Raw genomic sequence first — 22823 nt, forward strand, 5'->3', positions numbered from 1 at the left:
GACCACGCAGCTTTTTGTCATTCTGGGTCAATTTTTTCTCCAATGTTTTGGTCATCTTTTTCGCCACTTTTGTGGCTTTTTTTGACGTTTTTGAGGCTTTTTGTCGCCCTAAGTTTTCAGTCACCTTTTCCAATGTCTTTGTCAGTTTTAGTTTTTAGGTTTTTTTTTACGTTTTTTAAGCTTTTCTTGACTTTTCTTGACTTTTTTCCAAGTTTGTCACTTTTTCTGATGTCTCGGTCGATTTTTTTAAAAAGTTGGTCTTGTTTTTTTCCCCACATTTTTGTCACTTTTTTCAACCTTCTATCATTTTCTTTTTCAAATGCTATAAAATATCCAAATGAATTGAAAGTATTGAACTGATAATGATCAGTTCATTTTACACTAAAGAACGTTGTATGGAACATTCCACCTTATTTATTTTTTTTGGACAATTTGGTTGAAAGAAACCCAAATTTTTGATATAGAGACTTTTTTTGAAAATGGGTTAACTTTGACCCGAGGACAACAGGAGGGATAATAATGACAGACGATTGGAGCGAAGTCGCTTAAAGTCGTCAGTTGACTGCACTGGGGGGGGAGGCTTTGGGAGGGAATCGGCCGTAGATACCTGGGCACAACGGACCCCCCTTAGGACCTCAACCCTCTGAGGACGAAGGACGCACCGGCGCGTCCAAACGATGTTTGACAAAACTCAAACTCAAAAAGCGATATCATAAAATTTAATTTACTATTTTAATCACATACTGTACAACCTAAAGACTTTGGCAAACTCATTTCAAGCACCGAAACAATTCGTACAACACATCATAAGTTAAGGTTTGTTTTCAAAAGAGATTTGAGGAATTTCTAAAAGCCAACATCAGCGTTTCAGCTTTAGCGCCAAATTATCTCTTTACACGTTGCTGTAGAAAATAATGTTATCACTCTACGGAAAGCTGAGTTTGTTCTGAACATTTTGATATGAAACATATGGGGATTAGTAATATGCAAATAGCCTTAAAAAAGGTACATAGGTACAAAGAAGATGTCTGAAAATGCCCTTAGACCTCAGAGGGGAGTAGAAAAGAGAGGAACAGAAAGAGGGTGGGAGGGAGGGGTGCGGAACGCGAGAGGACCGGATTAGGCGGCTATTTATCGGAATACCTGAAGAGGCGTGTTTGAGTCGTGGCCCTGCTCCTGAAAGGATGCTAGGTAGCTTCAAGTTGAGTAAATGGCGAGACTAAATCCCTCCCGTCTTTGTCTTTACAGCAAGGAGTCGAAGAGTACGAGCCCCGCTTCCCCACAAGGTAAGAACCACTTGTTGCAGTAAATATAAATATATATATATACTGTACACTGTATGTATTTCTTTTGATACAAAAATCAGATTACATTTAGTTCCAGTTCAGTCAGTTCAAGCAGAATATCACCCAAATGAAATATGGTGCTTCCACTTTGGTCGCACGCAATTGGAAGTGCTTGTGGGTGGGAAGCCAGTGAGGGATTGGGTCCTTTTTGTCCCGGCGCTGGCGCTGGGACCTTCCCAACGCCTCTCTGAATGAGTTGACTGAACGAGAACGGGCTTGAAACCGTGTTGAAAATGGCCGAAGGTGGAGAGGTAAAGAGAAAGTGGGATTGGGCCGCTCTGTGGCGCGTAGCCTAAAGTCCAGACCCGCAGACACGCAACCAGCAGAACACACAGCAGAACACACCGCATTTTAGTTTGGTGTTGTTTTCTTTGTGCTCCTTTGTGTTTGCATTCTGTTCAGCTTTCACTTGTTTCATAGGATACAATAAGTGACAATATCATGTAGTGTTTATACAGCATGTTGGTAGAAGACGGGCTTTGTGATTGGTCGGCTATGAATGGTGAGAGGTCAACCCACACAGGACCATTAGAAATAATATGTTTTTTAATGGTAGAAATAGATTAAATTATAAGGCATGTTATTGGTTAACTTTGTTTCTATTGTACGCTTTAGTTGATTTAAGTTTTTTTTTTATTAACATTTTTTTTATTCAAGTTTTTTTTTTTTGTTGATTAAGGTTTTAATTAGTTTTTTTGTTCATTAATATCAAAACACTCGTGCTTTGACCTCCCAGCTCCTCCCAATGCCCCCCCCTCCATGCACCATGCAGCTCCAGTAGTGCTTCCACCTGCTCACTGCACCCACCCAAACCCTAACAAGCTCACCCTGCTTCAAACCCTTCTCATTCACGGTTCATTTGATTAAAACCAACCAAGTTACAGGTCGGGTCGAGTCGAGCTTTTAGAGCGTGGGGGGGTTTGGTTTCTAGTGCTGGCGGAGTCAGGCGCCGTGGTCTCTGCCTCTCCATGTGTCCTGCTTGTGTTTGCTGCTGTTTCTCCTGAGCCAGCCCACCTGGAAGCCTCTCCCTCTCTTTGTCCACAGTTCCACAGAGGGCAAATTGATTTCGACAGTGTGAGGACAGACAGACAAACAGGCACAGACTCAGCCAGACGATGCAATAGGACAGGCACCTTGATGCCCCCCCTCAACCAACCCCTGCCCTCACCCTTACCCCTCCTCTCCTGCCTCCCTGCCTCCCTGCCTCCCACTTACAGCAATAAACTCTCCCTGAGCCAATCAATGCAAGGAAGATGCTTTGGTCTGTATCTTTCCCTCCCTCTGATCTCCCTCTTTCCTCCCCCAATCCCTCCCCGTGCTGTCTAACTATCCGGTTGCCTCACCGACTACTGACTCCTTGCGATGCCTCGGTGCCGCGCCGCGCCAAACCAGAACAAAACAGACTCTGTGCCATCCGAATATTGAAAATCAATGTGATGGACATTTTTCTCTGAGGAAAATGTATCTTTTGCTTGTCTTTCATGCATGTACATTTCTTTTACATATCGCTGGGGATTCTATTTCCCCACCAAAAGGAACCAGATTCTCACAAATGTCAGTGCTCTCCATCAGAATGACAATGTAAAGGATATGTAAATCAGGGTGTGTGAAATGAATGATGTTGATCCCAAAGAGGATTTCAATGTTAAAAAAGAAAAAAAAAAAAAAAAAAAAAAACTGGCATTACAATCAATATATTTACTGGGTCTTTCAGTATTCAATAATCATTTTACCTTGTCATGCTGTGAGGTTTTGTATTCCTCTGAGATAAGAGGCCATGTATCACGAATAGTGAACAGCTAATATCAATGTTTTAACTTACGGAGTGGAGACAATGTGACGGGAATGTTGACTGTACATACATAAATGTGCCATACAGAAGTGCTTGTCATAAAGTATCTAGAATCCGTTCATTCAACAACAACAAAAACGCACCTTATTGAAAATAATCGTCTATATTTCTGACTTTCTGTAAACAAACTTACTGTAATAACGTTTCCAGTATCAGCCTTTGGACTTGTTCTCCACCATCTTATGGAGGGACACTGTGCTCTGACACACAAACCCAGGTGCTCGGGGGTCCTTTGGCTATTTATTGTGCGGTGTGAATATCATGCCAAGGCTGAATGGGGTCAACTCTCCCTCGTCCCTGAGCGACATGCGAGGCTCGGAGTTTGGTTCGGAAATCGTGAAAATTGCGACGTTTTTCTTAAACAAAAATGCTGACCATTTGCTTGCATATCATTGTAAATTTGAATATCTTTGAGATTTGGACTGTTGGTCTGCCAAAAAAAAAAAAAATTTAAAAAAAGCAATGAAAAAGCAATTTAGAAGACTTTGGTATTTGGACATGTTTTTACATTTCGCAGAAAAGAAAAAAATAATAGGCTGATAAATTCATTACATTTTTAATAGTTGCTGCCTTAGCTAGGTTACCCATCGTTCATGCAGAAAAGAAAAGACAACTGGAACTGTTGTCTTGGCTTGGAGCACATGATCTTCAAACTCTACTTATAGTACATATTATAGTGCCTCTTACTGTGGATTAAATTACGAATGTGAATGATATATTTTTATGGCAACTTAAAGCTATAGTGCGTAGTTTCTGTCTCCCCCCATGAGGAATTCTAAGTAACGACAACAAAACTGTCAGCGCGTCCACATGATACAAGCCTCCCGTGATCTCGCACCGCCCCCTCATCCACGCAGCTGCTAGTAGCCAAGGAGGACACGGAGGATTAAAAAAACAATGATAATGAGGTCATCATCTTCACTCGAGTTTCTGCCGCCGGACGCCACCAATCTTCTGACCATAGTCCTACTGAGAGATCCAGAGAGAGTTGTGTGGAGCTGATAGTCTTCATTAGCTTTGTAGCAACTCATCTGGCAACCGCTTGAATGTAATGGACGTTCATTAATATCAAAAAGATACGCGCTGAAGCTTTAACACTTCAAATTGTCAGTAGCAAATATGCTGATGAACTTCTGGATCCAGAGATTCAAATGAGGCATCAGCAGCTGAAACGGGGTCTCCGTGAAGGGCCCGTATTTATGGCACTGCCTCTCTGCAGCCTTGATGGGGAGGGGAGTTCATTTGATGTTGAAACCTCATTCAGCCTTCATGTACTGTTGCCTTTTCCAATTTAAAGGCTTGATTTTTTAAAACTCCCAGCGAGTGAAAACACCATGTTTTGAAGATTTAAAGAAGTGTTTGTCTGATTCTCTCTGTGCTAAATAAAGACGCTGGTCTGCCTGTCTGTATGTCGGCCCAGTTAGTGCCTGTCTTTACTAACCACTGTCCCCCTGTCGGCATCTGACGTCCACCAACTAGCCGAGTGGAATTGATCTTCCTCATATTGTTGGCTTCTCAATCTTTTAAAAAATTTTTTTTTTTTTTACAAAAATAATCTCATCCAAGTACTGTCTTTACCAAAGAGTGAAGGTGAAAATTTTGACTGTGCACCTCTCCTATGCCTCCTTCTCTGCAGAAATGTCTGTCTTTACCAAATATTGAATGTGGTCAAGTCTTAAAATAGTTTTTCTCCAAATTAGTGAAAAAGTGAGGAAGAAACTTTCACTTGTTGCCAACAATTGATAAGGTTTTCTCATACCAAGACTCACTTCCCTGATCAGCTGCATCCTACGTTGTAGTTTTCACTTATTTTCAGTGGAACAATTCAAGATGGACTTTTTTGCATTGTAGAAATGTTTCTCTTGCTTCACACTGTATGTCTGCATTTTGCTTTCCTCTCGGTTTGTCTGTTACCTAACACTCGTCTTCCCCCTCAGCTTTGCCAACCCCCCTTTTTTCCCATCTCTGTCTTGATACATTTAGAGACAAAAGTCCAGTGCAAACGACTGGAAGCTGCCAGTGTTTCTTCTTTCTCCACTAAAATAAGCCCAAGGTATGACTGCCATCGCTGCAGAGATAGCACACCAACCACCTGTGACCAAATAAGTCCTACATCAACTGATGTGATGTGATTTTATTTTTTGAGGAGTTTTCTTGTAAAATAATAAAAAAACTACATATATTGTACAGAGGATTTATGCTCATGCATGCTTTGGGGGCACCAAAAAGTTTAACATTGATGACCTCAAATGTATGGTGAATTTCTACTCTAAAAATATGAAATAAATTAATTCAGCTGAACATTTTTGGTTGTTTCTGTTCATTTTGTTTTTTCTTTCTTCTTTCTTTCAAATGGGTTTTCATTGCTTCTTTCATAGCTTGTCAAACTAAAATAAATGTTCACTAATCTACAGTAGTGCATTAATAAAGCAGCTTAACCAGAGTTTTGTTCCAAAAAGGTTTTGTTTGCACCATCGTTCCGTCACATAGTTAGCTGGTGATCATCCTTTTGCTTTTAGTGCATTAACCAGAGGCTCTTCTTGCACATTTGGTGTCACTTCTCATCCTAATATTTCTGGAACTGAGTTTGTTCCCGCCATAACCTCCCACCGGCCATGTTGCATGGACAGTGTGTGTTTAGTGCAAAGTAGTAGTTACGCTGCATCCTAACTTCCCTGACCTGCCACTGCCATACACCCACTGGCCTGCTCTTCCTGCTGCAAAGGTACTGTGTGTGTGTGTGTGTGTGTGTGTGTGTGTGTGTGTGTGTGTGTGTGTGTGTGTGTGTGTGTGTGTGTGTGTGTGTGTGTGTGTGTGTGTGTGTGTGTGTGTGTGTGTGTGTGTGTGTGTGTGTGTGTGTGTGTGTGTGTGTGTTGTGGTTTGTGGTTTGTATGCCTGTCTGTGTGCATATGTTTTATTGTTTACATTTTTACATGTTAACGCACAGCAAGTGTGTGTGTTATGGTTTCTATTTTGTGTAGATTCATATGTGTATATATAGATATTATACATTTTAGATACAACAGTAGAATTAATATAAACAAGCAAGATCAGGAGTGAATTGGACTGGCAGCCTCTTGAGCACAGTTTCTCAAAGTGTGGTCTGTGGGCAAATGGCGGCCATCAGATAGTATGTCGAAAAGCCTCATACTATTTAGTACGTCAAAAAAAGTTATAAAAAGTTGTAGTATAGAATGTCGAAAAAAATCTTAATAAAAGTCGTAGTATAGTTTGTTTAAAAAAACTCATAAACTCATAGTATATTATGTTGAAAAAGTCACAAAGAAGCCATAGTATAGTATGTCGAAAAAAGTCATAGTATAGTATGTTGAAAAAAGACAACAAAAAAAAAGTAATTAGCACAGTGGCCCAATGGTTAGCTCTGTGTCCTCACATCCAGAAAGTACAGGGTTCAAATCCCCATAGTATAGTATGTTGAAAAAAGTTAAAAAAAAAAATCATAGTATACTATGTCGAAATAAGTCATAATATAAAATCATGAACTCATAGTATAGTATGTAGAAAAAGTCACAAAAGCCATAGTATAGTATGTCGAAAAAAGTTACAAAAAGTCATAGTATAGGAAAGCAGCATGGTGGCCCAATGGTTAGCACAGTTTCCTCACATCAAGAAGGTACAGGGTTCGAATCCACATAATATAGTATGTCGAGAAAAGACGTATTATAATACGATAATGTTGAAAAAAGTCGTAAAAGTGGCCCAATAGTTAGCACTGTGGCTTCACAGCAATATAGCAAGTTGAAAAAAGATTTATGGAAGTCTTAGTATAGTAGGTCGAAAAGCGTCATACTATAGTACGTCGAAAAAAGTTATAAAAAGTCATAGTATAGAATGTCGAAGCAAATAATAAAAGTTGTGGAATAGTTTGGCATAGTATACTATGTCACAAAAAGCCAGAGTATAGTTTGTTTAAAAAAACTCATGTATAGTATGTTGAAAAAGTCACAAAAAAGCCATAGTATAGTATGTTGAAAATAGCCATAGTATAGTAAAGCAGCACGGTGGCCCAATAGTTAGCACTGTGGCCTCACATCAAGAAGGTACAGGGTTGGAATCCACATAGTATAGTATGTTGAAAAAAAGTCTTAGTATACTATGTTGAAGAAAGCCATAGTATAGTACATAGCCATAGGATAGTATATCTAAAAAAAGTCATAGTATAGAATGTCAACAAAAGTCACAAAAAAGTCATGTTATAGTATGTCGAAAAAAATTCAATAATAAGTCATAGTATAGTATGTCAAAACAAGTCATTTCCTCACAGCAAGAAGGTACAGGGTTGGAATCCACAAAGTATAGTATCTCAAAAAAAGTCAATAAAAAGTCATATTATAGTACGACGAAAAAAGTAAAGCAGCACGGTGGCCCAATGGTTAGTACTGCGTCCTCACAGCAAGAAGGTACAGGGTTTGAATCCACATAGTATAGTATCTGGAAAAAGTCAGAAAAAGTCATAGTATGTAAAAAAAAAAAAAAAGATCTCAATATAGTATGTCGAAAAAAGTATTAATATAGCAAGTTGAAAAAAGATTTATGAAATTCTTAGTATAGTATGTTGAAAAGCGTCATACTATATAGTACGTCGAAAAAAGTTATAAAAAGTCATAGTATAGAATGTCGAAAAAAATCTCAAAAGTCGTAGCATAGTTTGTTTAAAAAAAATCATGAACTCATAGTATAGTATGTTGAAAAAGTCACAAAAACGTCATAGTATAGTATGTCAAAAAAAGTTACAAAAAGTCATAGGATAGGAAAGCAGCACAGTGGCCCAATGGTTAGCACAGTTTCCTCACATCAAGAAGGTACAGGGTTGGAATCCACAAAGTATAGTATGTCGAAAAAAGTCATAGTATACTATGTTGAAAAAAGCCATAGTATAGTACATAGCCATAGTATAGTATGTCTAAAAAAGTAATAGTATAGTACAACGAAAAAGTAATAAAAGTGTGTTGAAAAAAGTTATAGTACAATGGAAAAAGTAAATCAGCACGGTAGCCCAATGGTTAGTACTGCGTCCTCACAGTAAGAAGGTACTACGTCGAATCCACATAGTATATTATCTTGAAAAAAGTCATAGTATGTCTTAAAAAAGTCTCAGTATAGTATGTTGAAAAAAGTAATAATATAGCAAGTTGAAAAAAAATTTATGATAGTCTTAGTCTAGTAAGTTGAAAAGGGTCATAGCAAAAAGTCATAATATAGTATGTTGAAAAAGTCATAGTATAGTGTGTCGAAAAAAGTAATGTTATAGTATGTCGAAAAAAATTCAATAATAAGCCATAGTATAGTATGTCGAAAAAAGTTACAAAAAGTCATAGTATAGTATGTCTAAAAAAGTCATAGTATAGTATGTCGAAAAAAGTTACAAAAAGTCATAGGATAGAAAAGCAGCATGGTGGCCCAATGGTTAGCACAGTTTCCTCACATCAAGAAGGTACAGGGTTGGAGTACACATAGTATAGTATGTTGAAAAAAGTTATAGTATGATGAAAAAACTAAATAAGCATGATGGCCCAATGGTTAGCACTGCGTTCTCACGGTAAGAAGGTACAAGGTTCGAATCCACAAAGTATAGTATCTTGAAAAAAAGTCAGTATGTCAAAAAAAATGTAAAAAGTCTCAGTATAGTATATCGAAAGAAGTAATAATATAGCAAGTTGAAAAAAGATTTATGATAGTCTAGTATGTTGAAAAGGGTCATAGCAAAAAGTCATAATATAGTATGTTGAAAAAGTCACAAAAAGTCATGGTATAGTTAGTCGAAAAAAGTAATGTTATAGTATGTCGAAAAAGATTCAATAATAAGCCATAGTATAGTATGTCAAAACAAGTCATAGTATAGTATGTTGAAAAAGTCACATAAAAGCCATAGTATAGTATGTTGATTTGCACTGGGTTTGAATCCACATAGTATAGTATGTTGAAAAAAGTCATAGTATAGTATGTCGAAAAAAGTCACAAAACAGTCATAGTATAGTATGTCAAAACAAGTCATAGTATAGTATGTCGAAAAAAAAAAGTAAATCAGCACGGTGGCCCAATGGTTAGTACTGTGGCCTCACAGCAAGAAAGTTCAGGTTTGGAATCCACAAAGTATAGTATGTCAAAAAAAGTCATAAAAAAATCATAGTATAGTATGTTGAAAAAATTCACAAAAAGTCATAGTATAGTATGTCGAAAAAAGTCATAGTATAGTATGTCGAAAAAAGTCACAAAAAGTCATAGTATAGTATGTTGGAAAAAAGTCACAAAAAGTCATAGTATAGTATGTCGAAAAAAAATCACAAAAAAGTCATAGTATAGTATGTCGAAAAAAAGTCACAAAAAGTCATAGTATAGTATGTTGGAAAAAAGTCACAAAAAGTCATAGTATAGTATGGTGGAAAAAAGTCACAAAAAGTCATAGTATAGTATGTCGAAAAAAGTCATAGTATAGTATGTCGAAAAAAGTCACAAAAAAGTCATAGTATAGTATGTCGAAAAAAGTCACAAAAAGTCATAGTATAGTATGTCGAAAAAAGTCATAGTATAGTATGTCGAAAAAAGTCACAAAAAGTCATAGTATAGTAAAGCAGCACGATGGCCCAATAGTTAGCACTGTGGCCTCACAGCAAAAAGGTACAGGGTTGGAATCCAGAAAGTATAGTATGTTGAAAAAAGTCAATAAAAAGTCATATTATAGTATGTCGAAAAAAGTCATAGTATAGCATGTCGAAAAAAGTCACAAAAAGTCATAGTATAGTATGTTGAAAAACGTCAATAAAAAGTCACAGTATAGTATGTCCAAAAAAGTCATAGTATAGTATGTCTAAAAAAGTCACAAAAAGTCATAGTATAGTATGTCCAAAAAAGTCATAGTATAGTATGTCTAAAAAAGTCACAAAAAGTCATAGTATAGTATGTTGAAAAACGTCAATAAAAAGTCATAGTATAGTATGTCCAAAAAAGTCATAGTATAGTATGTTGAAAAACGTCAATAAAAAGTCATAGTATAGTATGTCGAAAAAAGTCATAGTATAGTATAGTATGTCGAAAAAAGTCACAAAAAGTCATAGTATAGTATGTTGAAAAACATCAATAAAAAGTCATAGTATAGTATGTCCAAAAAAGTCATAGTATAGTATGTTGAAAAACATCAATAAAAAGTCATAGTATAGTATGTCGAAAAAAGTCACAAAAAGTCATAGTATAGTAAAGCAGCACAATGGCCCAATGGTTAGCACTGTGGCCTCACAGCAAAAAGGTACAGGGTTGGAATCAACAAAGTATAGTATGTCAAAAAAATTCAATAAAAAGTCATATTATAGTATGTCGAAAAAAGTCATAGTATAGCATGTCGAAAAAAGTCACAAAAAGTCATAGTATAGTATGTTGAAAAACGTCAATAAAAAGTCATAGTATAGTATGTCCAAAAAAGTCAATAAAAAGTCATAGTATAGTATGTCCAAAAAAGTCATAGTATAGTATGTCTAAAAAAGTCACAAAAAGTCATAGTATAGTATGTTAAAAAACGTCAATATAAAGTCATAGTATAGTATGTCGAAAAAAGTCATAGTATAGTATAATATGTCGAAAAAAGTCACAAAAAGTCATAGTATAGTATGTCTAAAAAAGTCACAAAAAAGTCATAGTATAGTATGTTGAAAAACATCAATAAAAAGTCATAGTATAGTATGTCCAAAAAAGTCACAAAAAGTCATAGTATAGTATGTTGAAAGAAGTCATATTATAGTACGACAAAAAAAAAAAAAAATCTGCACGGTGGCCCAATGGTTAGTACTGTGTCCTCACAATAAGAAGGTACAAGGTTCGAATCCACGTAGTATAGTATCTTGAAAAAAGTCAGAAAAAGTCATAGTATGTCAAAAAAAATTCTAAAAGTCTCAGTATAGTATGTCGAAAAAAGTAATAATATAGCAAGTTGAAAAAAGATTTATGAAAGTCTTAGTCTAGTATGTCAAAAAGGGTCATAGCAAAAAGTCATAATATAGTATGTTGAAAAAGTCATAGTATGTCGAAAATAGTCATAGTATATGTTGAAAAAAATTCAATGAAAAGTCATAGTATAGTATGTCAAAACAAGTCATAGTATAATATGTCTAAAAAAGTCATAGTATAGTATGTCTAAAAAAGTCATAGTATAGTATGTCGAAAAACGTCAATAAAAAGTCATAGTATAGTATGTCGAAAAAAGTCACAAAAAAGTCATAGTATAGTATGATGAAAAAGTCATAGTATAGTATGTTGAAAAAGTCATAGTATGTTGAAAAAAGTCATAGTATATGTTGAAAAAAATTCAATGAAAAGTCATAGTATAGTATGTCAAAACAAGTCATAGTATAATATGTTGAAAATAGTCAACAAAAAGTCATAGTATACAATGTCAAAAGAAGTCACAAAAAGTCATAGTATAGTAAAGAAGCACGGTGGCCCAATGGTTAGCACTGTGGCCTCACAGCAAGAAGGTACAGGGTTGGAATCAACAAAGTATAGTATGTCAAAAAAATTCATAGTATAGTATGTCGAAAAAAGTCAATAAAAAGTCATAGTATAGTATGTCGAAAAAAGTCAATAAAAAGTCATAGTATAGTATGTCGAAAAAAATTCAATAATAAGTCATAGTATAGTATGTCGAAAAAAATTCAATAATAAGTCATAGTATAGTAGGTCGAAACAAGTCATAGTATAGTATGTCGAAAAAAATTAATAGTATAGTATGTTGAAATAAATCATAGTATAGTATGTCGAAAAAAGTCACAAAAAAGTCATAGTATAGTATGTCGAAAAAAATTAATAGTATAGTATGTTGAAATAAATCATAGTATAGAATGTTGAAAAAAGTCACAAAAAGTCAGTATAGTATGTCTAAAAAAAGTCATAGTATAGTATGTCGAAAAACGTCAATAAAAAGTCATAGTATAGTATGTCGAAAAAAAGTCATGGTATAGTATGTCGAAAAACGTCAATAAAAAGTCATAGTATAGTATGTCGAAAAACGTCAATAAAAAGTCATAGTATAGTATGTCGAAAAAAGTCACAAAAAAGTCATAGTATAGTATGTCGCGAAAAATTACGTAGTATATTATGTTGAAAAAAGTCACAAAAAGTCATAGTATGAGTATGCGAAAAAGTCATAGTATAAGTATGTCGAGCGATCAATAAAAAGTCATAGTATATATTAATGCGAAAAAGTCATAGTATAGTATGTCGAAAAACGTCAATAAAAAGTCATAGTATAGTATGTCGAAAAAAGTCACAAAAAGTCAGTATAGTATGTCTAAAAAGTCATAGTATAGTATGTCGAAAAACGTCAATAAAAAGTCATAGTATAGTATGTCGAAAAAAGTCACAAAAAAGTCATAGTATAGTATGTCGAAAAAAGTCGTAGTATAGTATGTTGAAAAAAGTCACAAAAAGTCATAGTATAGTATGTCGAAAAAAGTCATAGTATAGTATGTCGAAAAAAGTCATAGTATAGTATGTCGAAAAAAGACACAAAAAAGTCATAGTATAGTATGTCGAAAAAAGTCATAGTATAGTATGTCGAAAAAAGTCACAAAAGTCAGTATAGTATGTCGAAAAAAGTCATAGTATAGTATGTCGAAAAACGTCAATAAAAGTCATAGTATAGTATGTCGAAAAACGTCAATAAAAGTCATAGTATAGTATGTCGAAAAAAATTCAATAATAAGTCATAGTATAGTATGTCAAAACAAGTCATAGTATAGTATGTCGAAAAACGTCAATAAAAAGTCATAGTATAGTATGTTGAAAAAAATTCAATAATAAGTCATAGTATAGTATGTCGAAAAAAAGTCAATAATAAGTCATAGTATAGTATGTCAAAAAAGTCATAGTATAGTATGTCGAAAAAAGTCACAAAAAAGTCATAGTATAGTATGTCGAAAAAAGTCATAGTATAGTATGTCGAAAAAGTCACAAAAAGTCATAGTATAGAATGTTGAAAAAAGTCACAAAAAGTCAGTATAGTATGTCTAAAAAAGTCATAGTATAGTATGTCGAAAAACGTCAATAAAAAGTCATAGTATAGTATGTCGAAAAAAGTCACAAAAAGCCATAGTATAGTATGTCGAAAAAAGTCACAAAAAGTCATAGTATAGTATTGTCGAAAACGTCAATAAAAAGTCATAGTATAGTATTGTCGGAAAAAGTCACAAAAAGTCATAGTATAGTACGACGAAAAAGTCATAGTATTAGTAGTGTTGAAAAAAGACAATCAAAAAAGTCATAGTATAGTATGTCGAAAAAAGTCATAGTATAGTATGTTCGAAAAAGTCACAAAAAGTCAGTATAGTATGTCGCAAAAAAGTCATAGTATAGTATGTCGAAAACGTCAATAAAAAGTCATAGTATAGTATTTGTCGAAAACGTCAATAAAAGTCATAGTATTAGTATGTCGAAAAGCGTCAATAAAAAGTCATAGTATAGTATGTTGAAAAATCATCAATAAGTCATAGTATAGTATGTCTGAAAAAAATATAATAAAATATGTAAGTATAGTATGTCAAAAACGTCATAGTATAGTATGTCGAAAAATCCTGATAGTATAATAGTATGTAAAAAACGTCAATAAAAGTCATAGTATAGTATGTTGAAAAAGTCAATAATAAAGTCATAGTATAGTATGTCGAAAAAATTCAATAATAAGTCATAGTATAGTATGTCAAAAAGTCATAGTATAGTATGTCAAAAAAGTCACAAAAAGTCATAGTATAGTATGTCAAAAAGAGTCAAGAAAAAGTCAGATATAGAATGTTGGAAAAAGTCACAAAAAAAGTTATAGTATGTAGGAAAAAAGTCATAGTATAGTATGTTGAAAAAGTCACAAAAAGTCATAGTATAGTATGTCTAAAAAAGTCATAGTATAGTGTGTCCAAAAAAGTCATAGTATAGTATGTCGAAAAGGTCAATAAAAAGTCATAGTATGTCGAAAAAAGTCATAGTATAGTATGTTGAAAAAAGTCACAAAAAGTCATAGTATAGTATGGCGAAAAAAGTCATAGTATTAGTATATCAAAAAAGTCATAGTATAGTATGTGCGTCACAAAAAGTCTAGTGTATAGTATGTTGAAAAAAGACAAAAAAGTCATAGTATAGTATGTCGAAAAGTCGCAAAAGTCAGTATGTAGTGTTGTAGTATAGTATGTCAAAAAGTCATAGTATTAGTATGTCAAAAACGTCAATAAAAAGTCATAGTATAGTATGTCGAAAAAAGTCATAGGTATAGTATGTCGAAAAACCGTCAATAAAAGTCATAGTATAGTATGTCGAAAAAGTCATAGTATAGTATGTCAAAAAGTCATAGTTAGTATGTCGAAAAACGTCCATAAAAGTCATAGTATAGTATGTCGAAAAAATAGTATAGTATGTCGAAAAACGTCAATAAAAAGACAGTATAGTGTCGAAAAAAGTCACAAAAAGTCATAGTATTTCGAAAAAAGTCATAGTAGTAGTATGTCTAAAAAAAGTCGTATAGATTCCAAAAAAACAAAAACAAATAAGCACGGTGGCGCCAATGGTAGGTAATTCGCGTCTCACACAAGCAAGAAGGTACAAGGTTCGAACCATCGTATAGTATGTCTTGAAAAAAGTCAGAAAAAGTCATAGTATGTCAAAAAAAATTCTAAAAGTCTCAGTATAGTATGTCGAAAAAAGTAATAATATAGCAAGTTGAAAAAAAGATTTATGAAAGTCTTAGTCTAGTATGTCAAAAAGGGTCATAGCAAAAAGTCATAATATAGTATGTTGAAAAAGTCATAGTATGTCGAAAAAAGTCATAGTATATGTTGAAAAAAGTCATGTTATAGTATGTTGAAAAAAATTCAATAAAAAGTCATAGTATAGTATGTCAAAACAAGTCATAGTATAATATGTTGAAAATAGTCAACAAAAAGTCATAGTATACAATGTCAAAAAAAGTCACAGTATAGTAAAGCAGCACGGTGGGCCTATCGGTTAATAAGACCGGGCCTCACAGCAAGAAGGTGCAGGGTTGGAACCACAAAGTATAGTATGTACAAAAAATTCATAGTATAGTATGTCGAAAAAAAGTCAATAAAAAGTCATAGTATAGTATGTCGAAAAACGTCAATAAAAAGTCATAGTATAGTATGTCGAAAAAAGTCAATAAAAAGTCATAGTATAGTATGTCGAAAATCGTCAATAAAAAGTCATAATATAGTATGTCGAAAAAAGTCACAAAAAAGTCATAGTATAGTATGTCGAAAAAAGTCGTAGTATAGTATGTTGAAAAAAGTCACAAAAAGTCATAGTATAGTATGTCGAAAAAAGTCATAGTATAGTATAACGAAAATCGCAATAAAAGTCATGTATAGTATGTCGAAAAAAGTCATAGTATGTCAAAAAAAGTCATAGTATAGTATGTCGAAAATCCGTCAATAAAAGTCATAGTATAGTATGTCGAAAAAGTCATAGTATAGTATGTCGAAAAAGTCATAGTATAGTATGTCGAAAACGTCAATAAAAGTCATAGTATAGTATGTCAAAAAGTCATAGTATAGTATGTCGAAAAAGTCATAGTATAGTATGTCGAAAACGTCAATAAAAAGTCATAGTATTAGTACGTCAAAAAGTCATAGTATAGTATGTCGAAAAAGTCATAGTATAGTATGTCGGACAAAAGTCCACAAAAGTCAGTATAGTATGTCGAAAAAGTCATAGTTAGTATAGTTGTCGAAAAGTCATAGTATAGTATGTCGAAAACGTCAATAAAAAGTCATAGTATTAGTATACCAAAAGTCATAGTATAGTATGTAACGAAAAAGTCATAGTATAGTATGTCGAAAAACGTCAATAAAAAGCATAGTATGTCGAAAAAAGTCATAGTATAGTATGTCGAAAAAAGTCATAGTATAGTATGTCGAAAAACGTCAATAAAAAGTCATAGTATAGTATGTCGAAAAAAGTCATAGTATAGTATGTCGAAAAAAGTCATAGTATAGTATGTCGAAAAACGTCAAAAAAAGTCATAGTATAGTATGTCGAAAAAAGTCATAGTATAGTATGTCGAAAAAAGTCATAGTATAGTATGTCGAAAAAAGTCACAAAAAGTCAGTATAGTATGTCTAAAAAAAGTCATAGTATAGTATGTCGAAAAACGTCAATAAAAAGTCATAGTATAGTATGTCGAAAAAAGTCATAGTATAGTATGTCGAAAAAAGTCACAAAAAAGTCATAGTATAGTATGTCGAAAAAAGTCGTAGTATAGTATGTTGAAAAAAGTCACAAAAAGTCATAGTATAGTATGTCGAAAAAAGTCATAGTATAGTATGTCGAAAAAAGTCATAGTATAGTATGTCGAAAAAAGTCATAGTATAGTATGTCGAAAAAAGACACAAAAAAGTCATAGTATAGTATGTCGAAAAAAGTCATAGTATAGTATGTCGAAAAAAGTCATAGTATAGTATGTCGAAAAAAGTCACAAAAAGTCATAGTATAGTATGTCGAAAAAAGTCACAAAAAGTCATAGTATAGTATGTCGAAAAAAGTCACAAAAAAGTCATAGTATAGTATTGGGAAAAAGTCACAAAAATCATAGTATAGTATGTCACAAAAAAGTCATAGTATAGTATGTTTAAAAAAGTCATAGTATAGTATGTCGAAAAGGTCAATAAAAAGTCATAGTATAGTATGTCGAAAAAAGTCACAAAAAGTCATAGTATAGTATGATGAAAAAAGTCATAGTATAGTATGTTGAAAAGTCATAGTATGTTGAAAAAGTCATAGTATATGTTGAAAAACGTCAATGAAAAGTCATAGTATAGTATGTCAAAACAAGTCATAGTATAATATGTTGAAAATAGTCAACAAAAAGTCATAGTATACAATGTCAAAAGAAGTCACAAAAAGTCATAGTATAGTAAAGCAGCACGGTGGCCCAATGGTTAGCACTGTGGCCTCACAGCAAGAAGGTACAGGGTTGGAATCAACAAAGTATAGTATGTCAAAAAACTTCATAGTATAGTATGTCGAAAAAAGTCAATAAAAAGTCATAGTATAGCATGTCGAAAAAAGTCAATAAAAAGTCATAGTATAGTATGTCGAAAAAAATTCAATAATAAGTCAGCAAAAGGTACAGGGTTGGAATCCAGAAAGTATAGTATGTCGAAAAAAGTCACAAAAAGTCAGTATAGTATGTCTAAAGAAGTCATAGTATAGTATGTCGAAACACGTCAATAAAAAGTCATAGTATAGTATGTCGAAAAAAGTCACAAAAAAGTCATAGTATAGTATGTCGAAAAAAGTCACAAAAAAGTCATAGTATAGTATGTCGAAAAAAGTCATAGTATAGTATGTTGAAAAAAGTCACAAAAAGTCATAGTATAGTATGTCGAAAAAAGTCATAGTATAGTATGTCGAAAAAAGTCATAGTATAGTATGTCGGAAAAAAGTCATAGTATAGTATGTCGAAAAAAGTCAAAAAAAGTCATAGTATAGTATGTCGAAAAAAGTCACAAAAAGTCAGTATGTAGTATTGTAGTATAGCATGTCGAAAAAAGTCATAGTATAGTATGTCGAAAAACGTCAATAAAAAGTCATAGTATAGTATGTCGAAAAAAGTCACAAAAAGTCATAGTATAGTATGTTGAAAAACGTCAATATAAAGTCATAGTATAGTATGTCGAAAAGAGTCATAGTATAGTATGTCGAAAAAAGTCACAAAAAGTCATAGTATAGTATGTTGAAAAACATCAATATAAAGTCATAGTATAGTATGTTGAAAAACATCAATATAAAGTCATAGTATAGTATGTCGAAAAAAGTCACAAAAAGTCATAGTATAGTATGTCTAAAAAAGTCACAAAAAAGTCATAGTATAGTATGTCGAAAAAAGTCATAGTATAGTATGTTGAAAAACATCAATAAAAAGTCATAGTATAGTATGTCTAAAAAAGTCATAGTATAGTACAAAAAAAAAAATAATAATCTGCACAGTGGCCCAATGGTTAGTACTGCGTCCTCACAGTAAGAAGGTACAAGGTTCGAATCCACGTAGTATAGTATCTTGAAAAAAGTCAGAAAAAGTCATAGTATGTCAAAAAAAATTCTAAAAGTCTCAGTATAGTATGTCGAAAAAAGTAATAATATAGCAAGTTGAAAAAAGATTTATGAAAGTCTTAGTCTAGTATGTCAAAAAGGGTCATAGCAAAAAGTCATAATATAGTATGTTGAAAAAGTCATAGTAAAAAAAAAAAAAAAAAAAAAAAAAAAAAAAAAAAAAAAAAATCGAAAAAAAATTGTATATAGTACGTCATAAAGTCATAAAAAAGTCGTAGTATAGTATGTCGAAAAAAATCATGACGTCATAGTATATGGTATGTCATAAAAGTCACAAAATGTCGTAACATATAGTATTGTATGTTGAAAATAGTAAAAAAAAGTCCTAATATATATCGTAAAATGCATAGTATTATATGTCGAAAAAAGTCATTATAAAGTATGTCATAAAAAGTCATATAGTCATAGTATATTATGTCGAAAAAATAAAAAGACGTGATAGTATAATTTATCGAAAAAAAGTAATTATAAAGTCTGCCATGAAAAGTCATATAAAGTCATAGTATAGTATTTCAAAAAACTCATAAAAAGTCATTGCATAGTATGTCACAAAAGTCATAGTATAGTATGTCATAAAAAATCATAATATAATATGTCGAAAACAGTCATAAAAAGTCATAGTACTTCATAAATAGTCATAAAAAGTCATAGTACAGTATGTACAGTAAAAAAAAGAAACTAGAATTTTTCTTTTACAACTGACTTAAATACTAGCCCCAGCAACTGAAAACGTTACTTGAGACCAGTACTTCAGTACATGTATAGTCCCAAAGTTGGATTTCACAGCTGGGAAGGTGGAGGGGTACAGAGGACACCAGACCTCATCCTGCCTGGGACAGGAAACAGTGAGGTTTGAAATGGAGGCTGCCAGTCGTCTCAGTCATGGTCCCACTTGTTGACATTGTAAATCCTCATAGTGCTCCTTTAATATTGATGGTAACTTGTGTAACTAGTTATTAAAGCAACACCAAAGATTCTTTTGTAACTTAAAATAATGTTTCCAAAATCGTTTCAGTGGTTCATCGACCCGTCACAGGGTGAACGAGCACTGCTGCATTCGCTTTGCCGCCCTCTGCTGGCTATAACCGCACTATGCAAGTTTGCCAGATCGGGTAGCGGATCTGTAGTTCCAATGAGACATAAGAAACTACAATGGACAATTTCACTTCCAACCTGTAGGGGGACCGAAGAGGTGCTTTGGTGTTGCTTTAAATATACACTACAGCATGTAAAGCATTGTAAGAACACACTGTATATAGTATTCATACATACCACTGTATTACATAAGAATATAATGTCACTTGGTGTTTGAAAAGATCCTGAATGTTGATACATGGAGGCTGTCTTTGCCTTTCAGTATAGGGCCTGATTACGCCCGCTTTTGAGTGACCAAAACCCATCGTAAGTGACCGACCGCAGGTCTTCAGGGTCTTCATGCAACCACTTCACCTTTCAATTTTCCATTCATCTTCAATGTCATGTTGGCTTATGGTGTCGTTGAGCGGCTTTTGGGTTATTTCCATCGCTGTTATTGTTTTGTGTGTGATGTGACTGCATACTGACCTGTGGGGCATAATGCTCGTACATATCACGAAATGTTTGGCACGTTTCAGCATCATGCTCAACTTTCCCTCTTTTTTTTGCATGGCTCATGGGACTCTTATTTCCTTCACTACTTTTTTCAACTGCACCGTTGCTAAAAGAGCCGTTTCATTCTGTGCCTTCTTTGACTTTTTCTGACATTTGCGTCATGCATGATATGCATTACATTTCTTAAACTTAAAAAAAAAAAAAGAAGAAATAATTTTTTTCACTGTATATTCTTTCTTCCTCCTAGCATTGAGCCACCTTTCGAGCCGGCAGTGGAGGCCCCAGCCAAGCCGCCCCTTTCTGAAGATGAGGATGAAATCGAGGAGGAACTCTCTGATAAAGGTCACTATGACTCCTTGGAGAAGGCCTCGCCTCCCCCCGAGGGAGAACTGAGCTCCCCCTCAGTTTAATCCAGATGCAGGTGGATCCCTGGTGCACAATTGCACCCTCTGCTCTCCGCTGTTAAGCTCTAATTCAACCACAGAATTACAAAAGTGCTACTATACAATAATAAGAGTTATTATGACCAGCAAATTAAGTGCACCACAATACAGTAATTCACATGTACAGTTATGTCTATTAGTTGAGAGATACTGTAATGTAAATAAAAAGCTAGCATTGAAAGCACATTGTAAGACAAATTTAACTTAATTTGCTCTTGATTTTTTTCCCCTTGGAGTTGTATATCTGTAAAGGGATGTGCTCACATTAAGTGACGGACAGCAGTGGAGTGTTTTCACCTTTTCACTTTCATAACATATATAAGAATATATTTTAGCCTGCGTGGCTCACTTGGATTCTTGGTTTATTTAAAAGCCTGAATAAATGGCCTCTTACATAGCATCACTACCCAAAGACTCATGTGGACTCACGGGATCTGCAGGCGGTATGAGAAGTCGCCTGGCAACACCCCTCTGCTTTTAAAATACAGCTTCTTCCCTTCTTCTGCCTTGTCAACAAAAGGGCTTTAATGGCGACAAGCCACACATCTGGTCAGGTGTTTCACCTTTTAGCCTCACCTGTTATTACTGCCTCCTCGCAGGGCAAGCTTACCAACTCGTGTTGGTGCTGCGTTAAACACAGTTACACGCACACCTAGAAAACAGAAGAGAATAGTAATTTGTCTGGACCAAGGCGGATAATCTGAAGTGTGACAAGTCAGATCTTTCAGCAGGTGACGGAAAGAAATACATATGCTGAAACACAGCAGAGAAAATAGACTAGTCAGAAAAATCAACAGTGTCTGTGAAATAAATTTGTGCTGAGTGATAGCATCGAAACTAATAAGCACACTGCTCATAGTACTGTCTATTCAACTAATTGTGTACTGTACTCACAGGAAATCCTATATTCTGTAATATTAGTTATAAGCAGCACTGCTGTAACTATTTGTTGCTGCAGTAATAATGTACTGTAATGGTTCTCAGATTGCATTGATTTGATGTGTGATTACTATTGTCTACAAGCAGTTTGTCATATCTTCTTAAAGCAACATTTTCAACAGAGAAATTAAATAATCACATCAACAAGAAGAACTTTGTGACAGCATATTGTATTTTGTCATGTTTAAGATAACTTTGATGCAGAAAGACGAGCAATCAGGAGTACACTGACACAAGTTGTTATTAGTTAGACTGAGCAAAAGTAACGGTTAAAGCTATAGTGCGTAGTTTCTGTCTCCCCCATGAGGAGGCACGTCCACATGATACAAGCTTTCCGTGACCGTGCACCTAAAGAGAATCTGCACTTTAAATCTTATAGCCTATGTAGCAAAAGCAATACTTTTCTGACGTCTATGGGTTTGAAAAGTTTAAGTCTGTTAACTTCAGACTCACCCATCATGACAGCTGGGTGTGGTTTGTACTTGGGACCACACCTAACTGATATATATGTAGGATTGCAGAATTGTACAATGTGAAGTGCTGTAGGCCTACTGTGCAGGTACCACAGCAATCACTAGATGGCAGTGCAGGCAGAGTTTTCAGCCTAGGTGTAGTTCCTCGTTAAAAAAAAATCAAAAGAAAGGGCATTCAAACTGACAACACTTGTATCAGTGTAACTCTCAAAGTGAAGACGAGATGCGACTGACAGTCAAACCTGTATCATGTGATTTGATGGCAAACAAAGTGTCTGTTTTTCAATTTAATTTTGAGAATAAAGAATCAAGTTTAACCGCATTGTGCCGTTTGCTTGTATGTACTGTAACGTTGGGATCACACTACTGTACATGATGGGTGTGTCTTTCAAGATGGCTGCTGTGAGAGTCACAAATTCTTGCCGTGACTTATTTGGTGACTTGATTGTCATATAGAGGAGAGCAGAAAGGAGGTGCAGGGGGCGACTTCACTGTTCCACCTGACATCGCCAACAATATCATTCCTCTCTTACTTCCCTGCTTACAGTTGTACTTGGTAGAGCGCTTTCTGTGCTTTCCTGTGGGTCACCCAGCATGCCATAGAAGGGTAGGCATAGGCAAGCATAGGCATAAAAAAACAGGCTGTTTTTGTATCTGTTGGGTCAAGCCATTACTGGGCTGACAACATATAGTCTGTTCCCAGCATAAACCTAAGCCCAGAAGATATTTCCACGTTGAATTCTCTATCAGTTTATATTTGTAATTGATTTTCCTTAACCGTCCTGTTGTCCTCGGGTCAAATTTGACCTGTTTTCAAAAAGTTTCTATTTCAGATATTTGGGTTTCTTTCAACTAAATTATCAAAGAAAATAATGTGGATGGTTCCATACAACCATTACTCTTAACATAATAAGAAAATAAATAATCAGTTCACTACTTTCATTGAATTTGGGTGTTTTATTCAATTTTATTAGCCTTACAAGCCAGACCCACATCCAGATGTTGGATCTGGGAACTCACCATTGGGAGGGCTCAATCCGAGGGGCGGGATAAACGGTTG

The 22823-nt window shown here is 34.2% G+C and overlaps 1 protein-coding gene across 6 annotated transcripts in view; it reads left to right on the forward strand.

Annotated features, from left to right (window-relative positions):
- The window catches only part of baiap2b (BAR/IMD domain containing adaptor protein 2b), a 111675-nt gene extending 89590 nt beyond the window's left edge, over positions 1-22085 (forward strand). For 2 of the 6 annotated variants that reach the window (XM_039788596.1, XM_039788598.1), the window contains 2 exons: positions 1249-1286; positions 20156-22085. In XM_039788596.1, the coding sequence (XP_039644530.1) occupies positions 1249-1286; positions 20156-20318 (201 nt within the window). In that variant the 3' untranslated portion in view covers positions 20319-22085. Of the gene's footprint in view, positions 1-1248; positions 1287-2082; positions 2370-2390; positions 5500-19675; positions 19720-20155 lie in introns of those variants that run through there. The other 4 variants (XM_039788600.1, XM_039788597.1, XM_039788601.1 and 1 more) reach the window with 4 other exon arrangements.
- The last annotated feature ends 738 nt before the right edge of the window (positions 22086-22823 follow it).

Source organism: Perca fluviatilis, chromosome 21 (assembly GCF_010015445.1).
Source record: "Perca fluviatilis chromosome 21, GENO_Pfluv_1.0, whole genome shotgun sequence".
Taxonomy (NCBI): domain Eukaryota; kingdom Metazoa; phylum Chordata; class Actinopteri; order Perciformes; family Percidae; genus Perca; species Perca fluviatilis.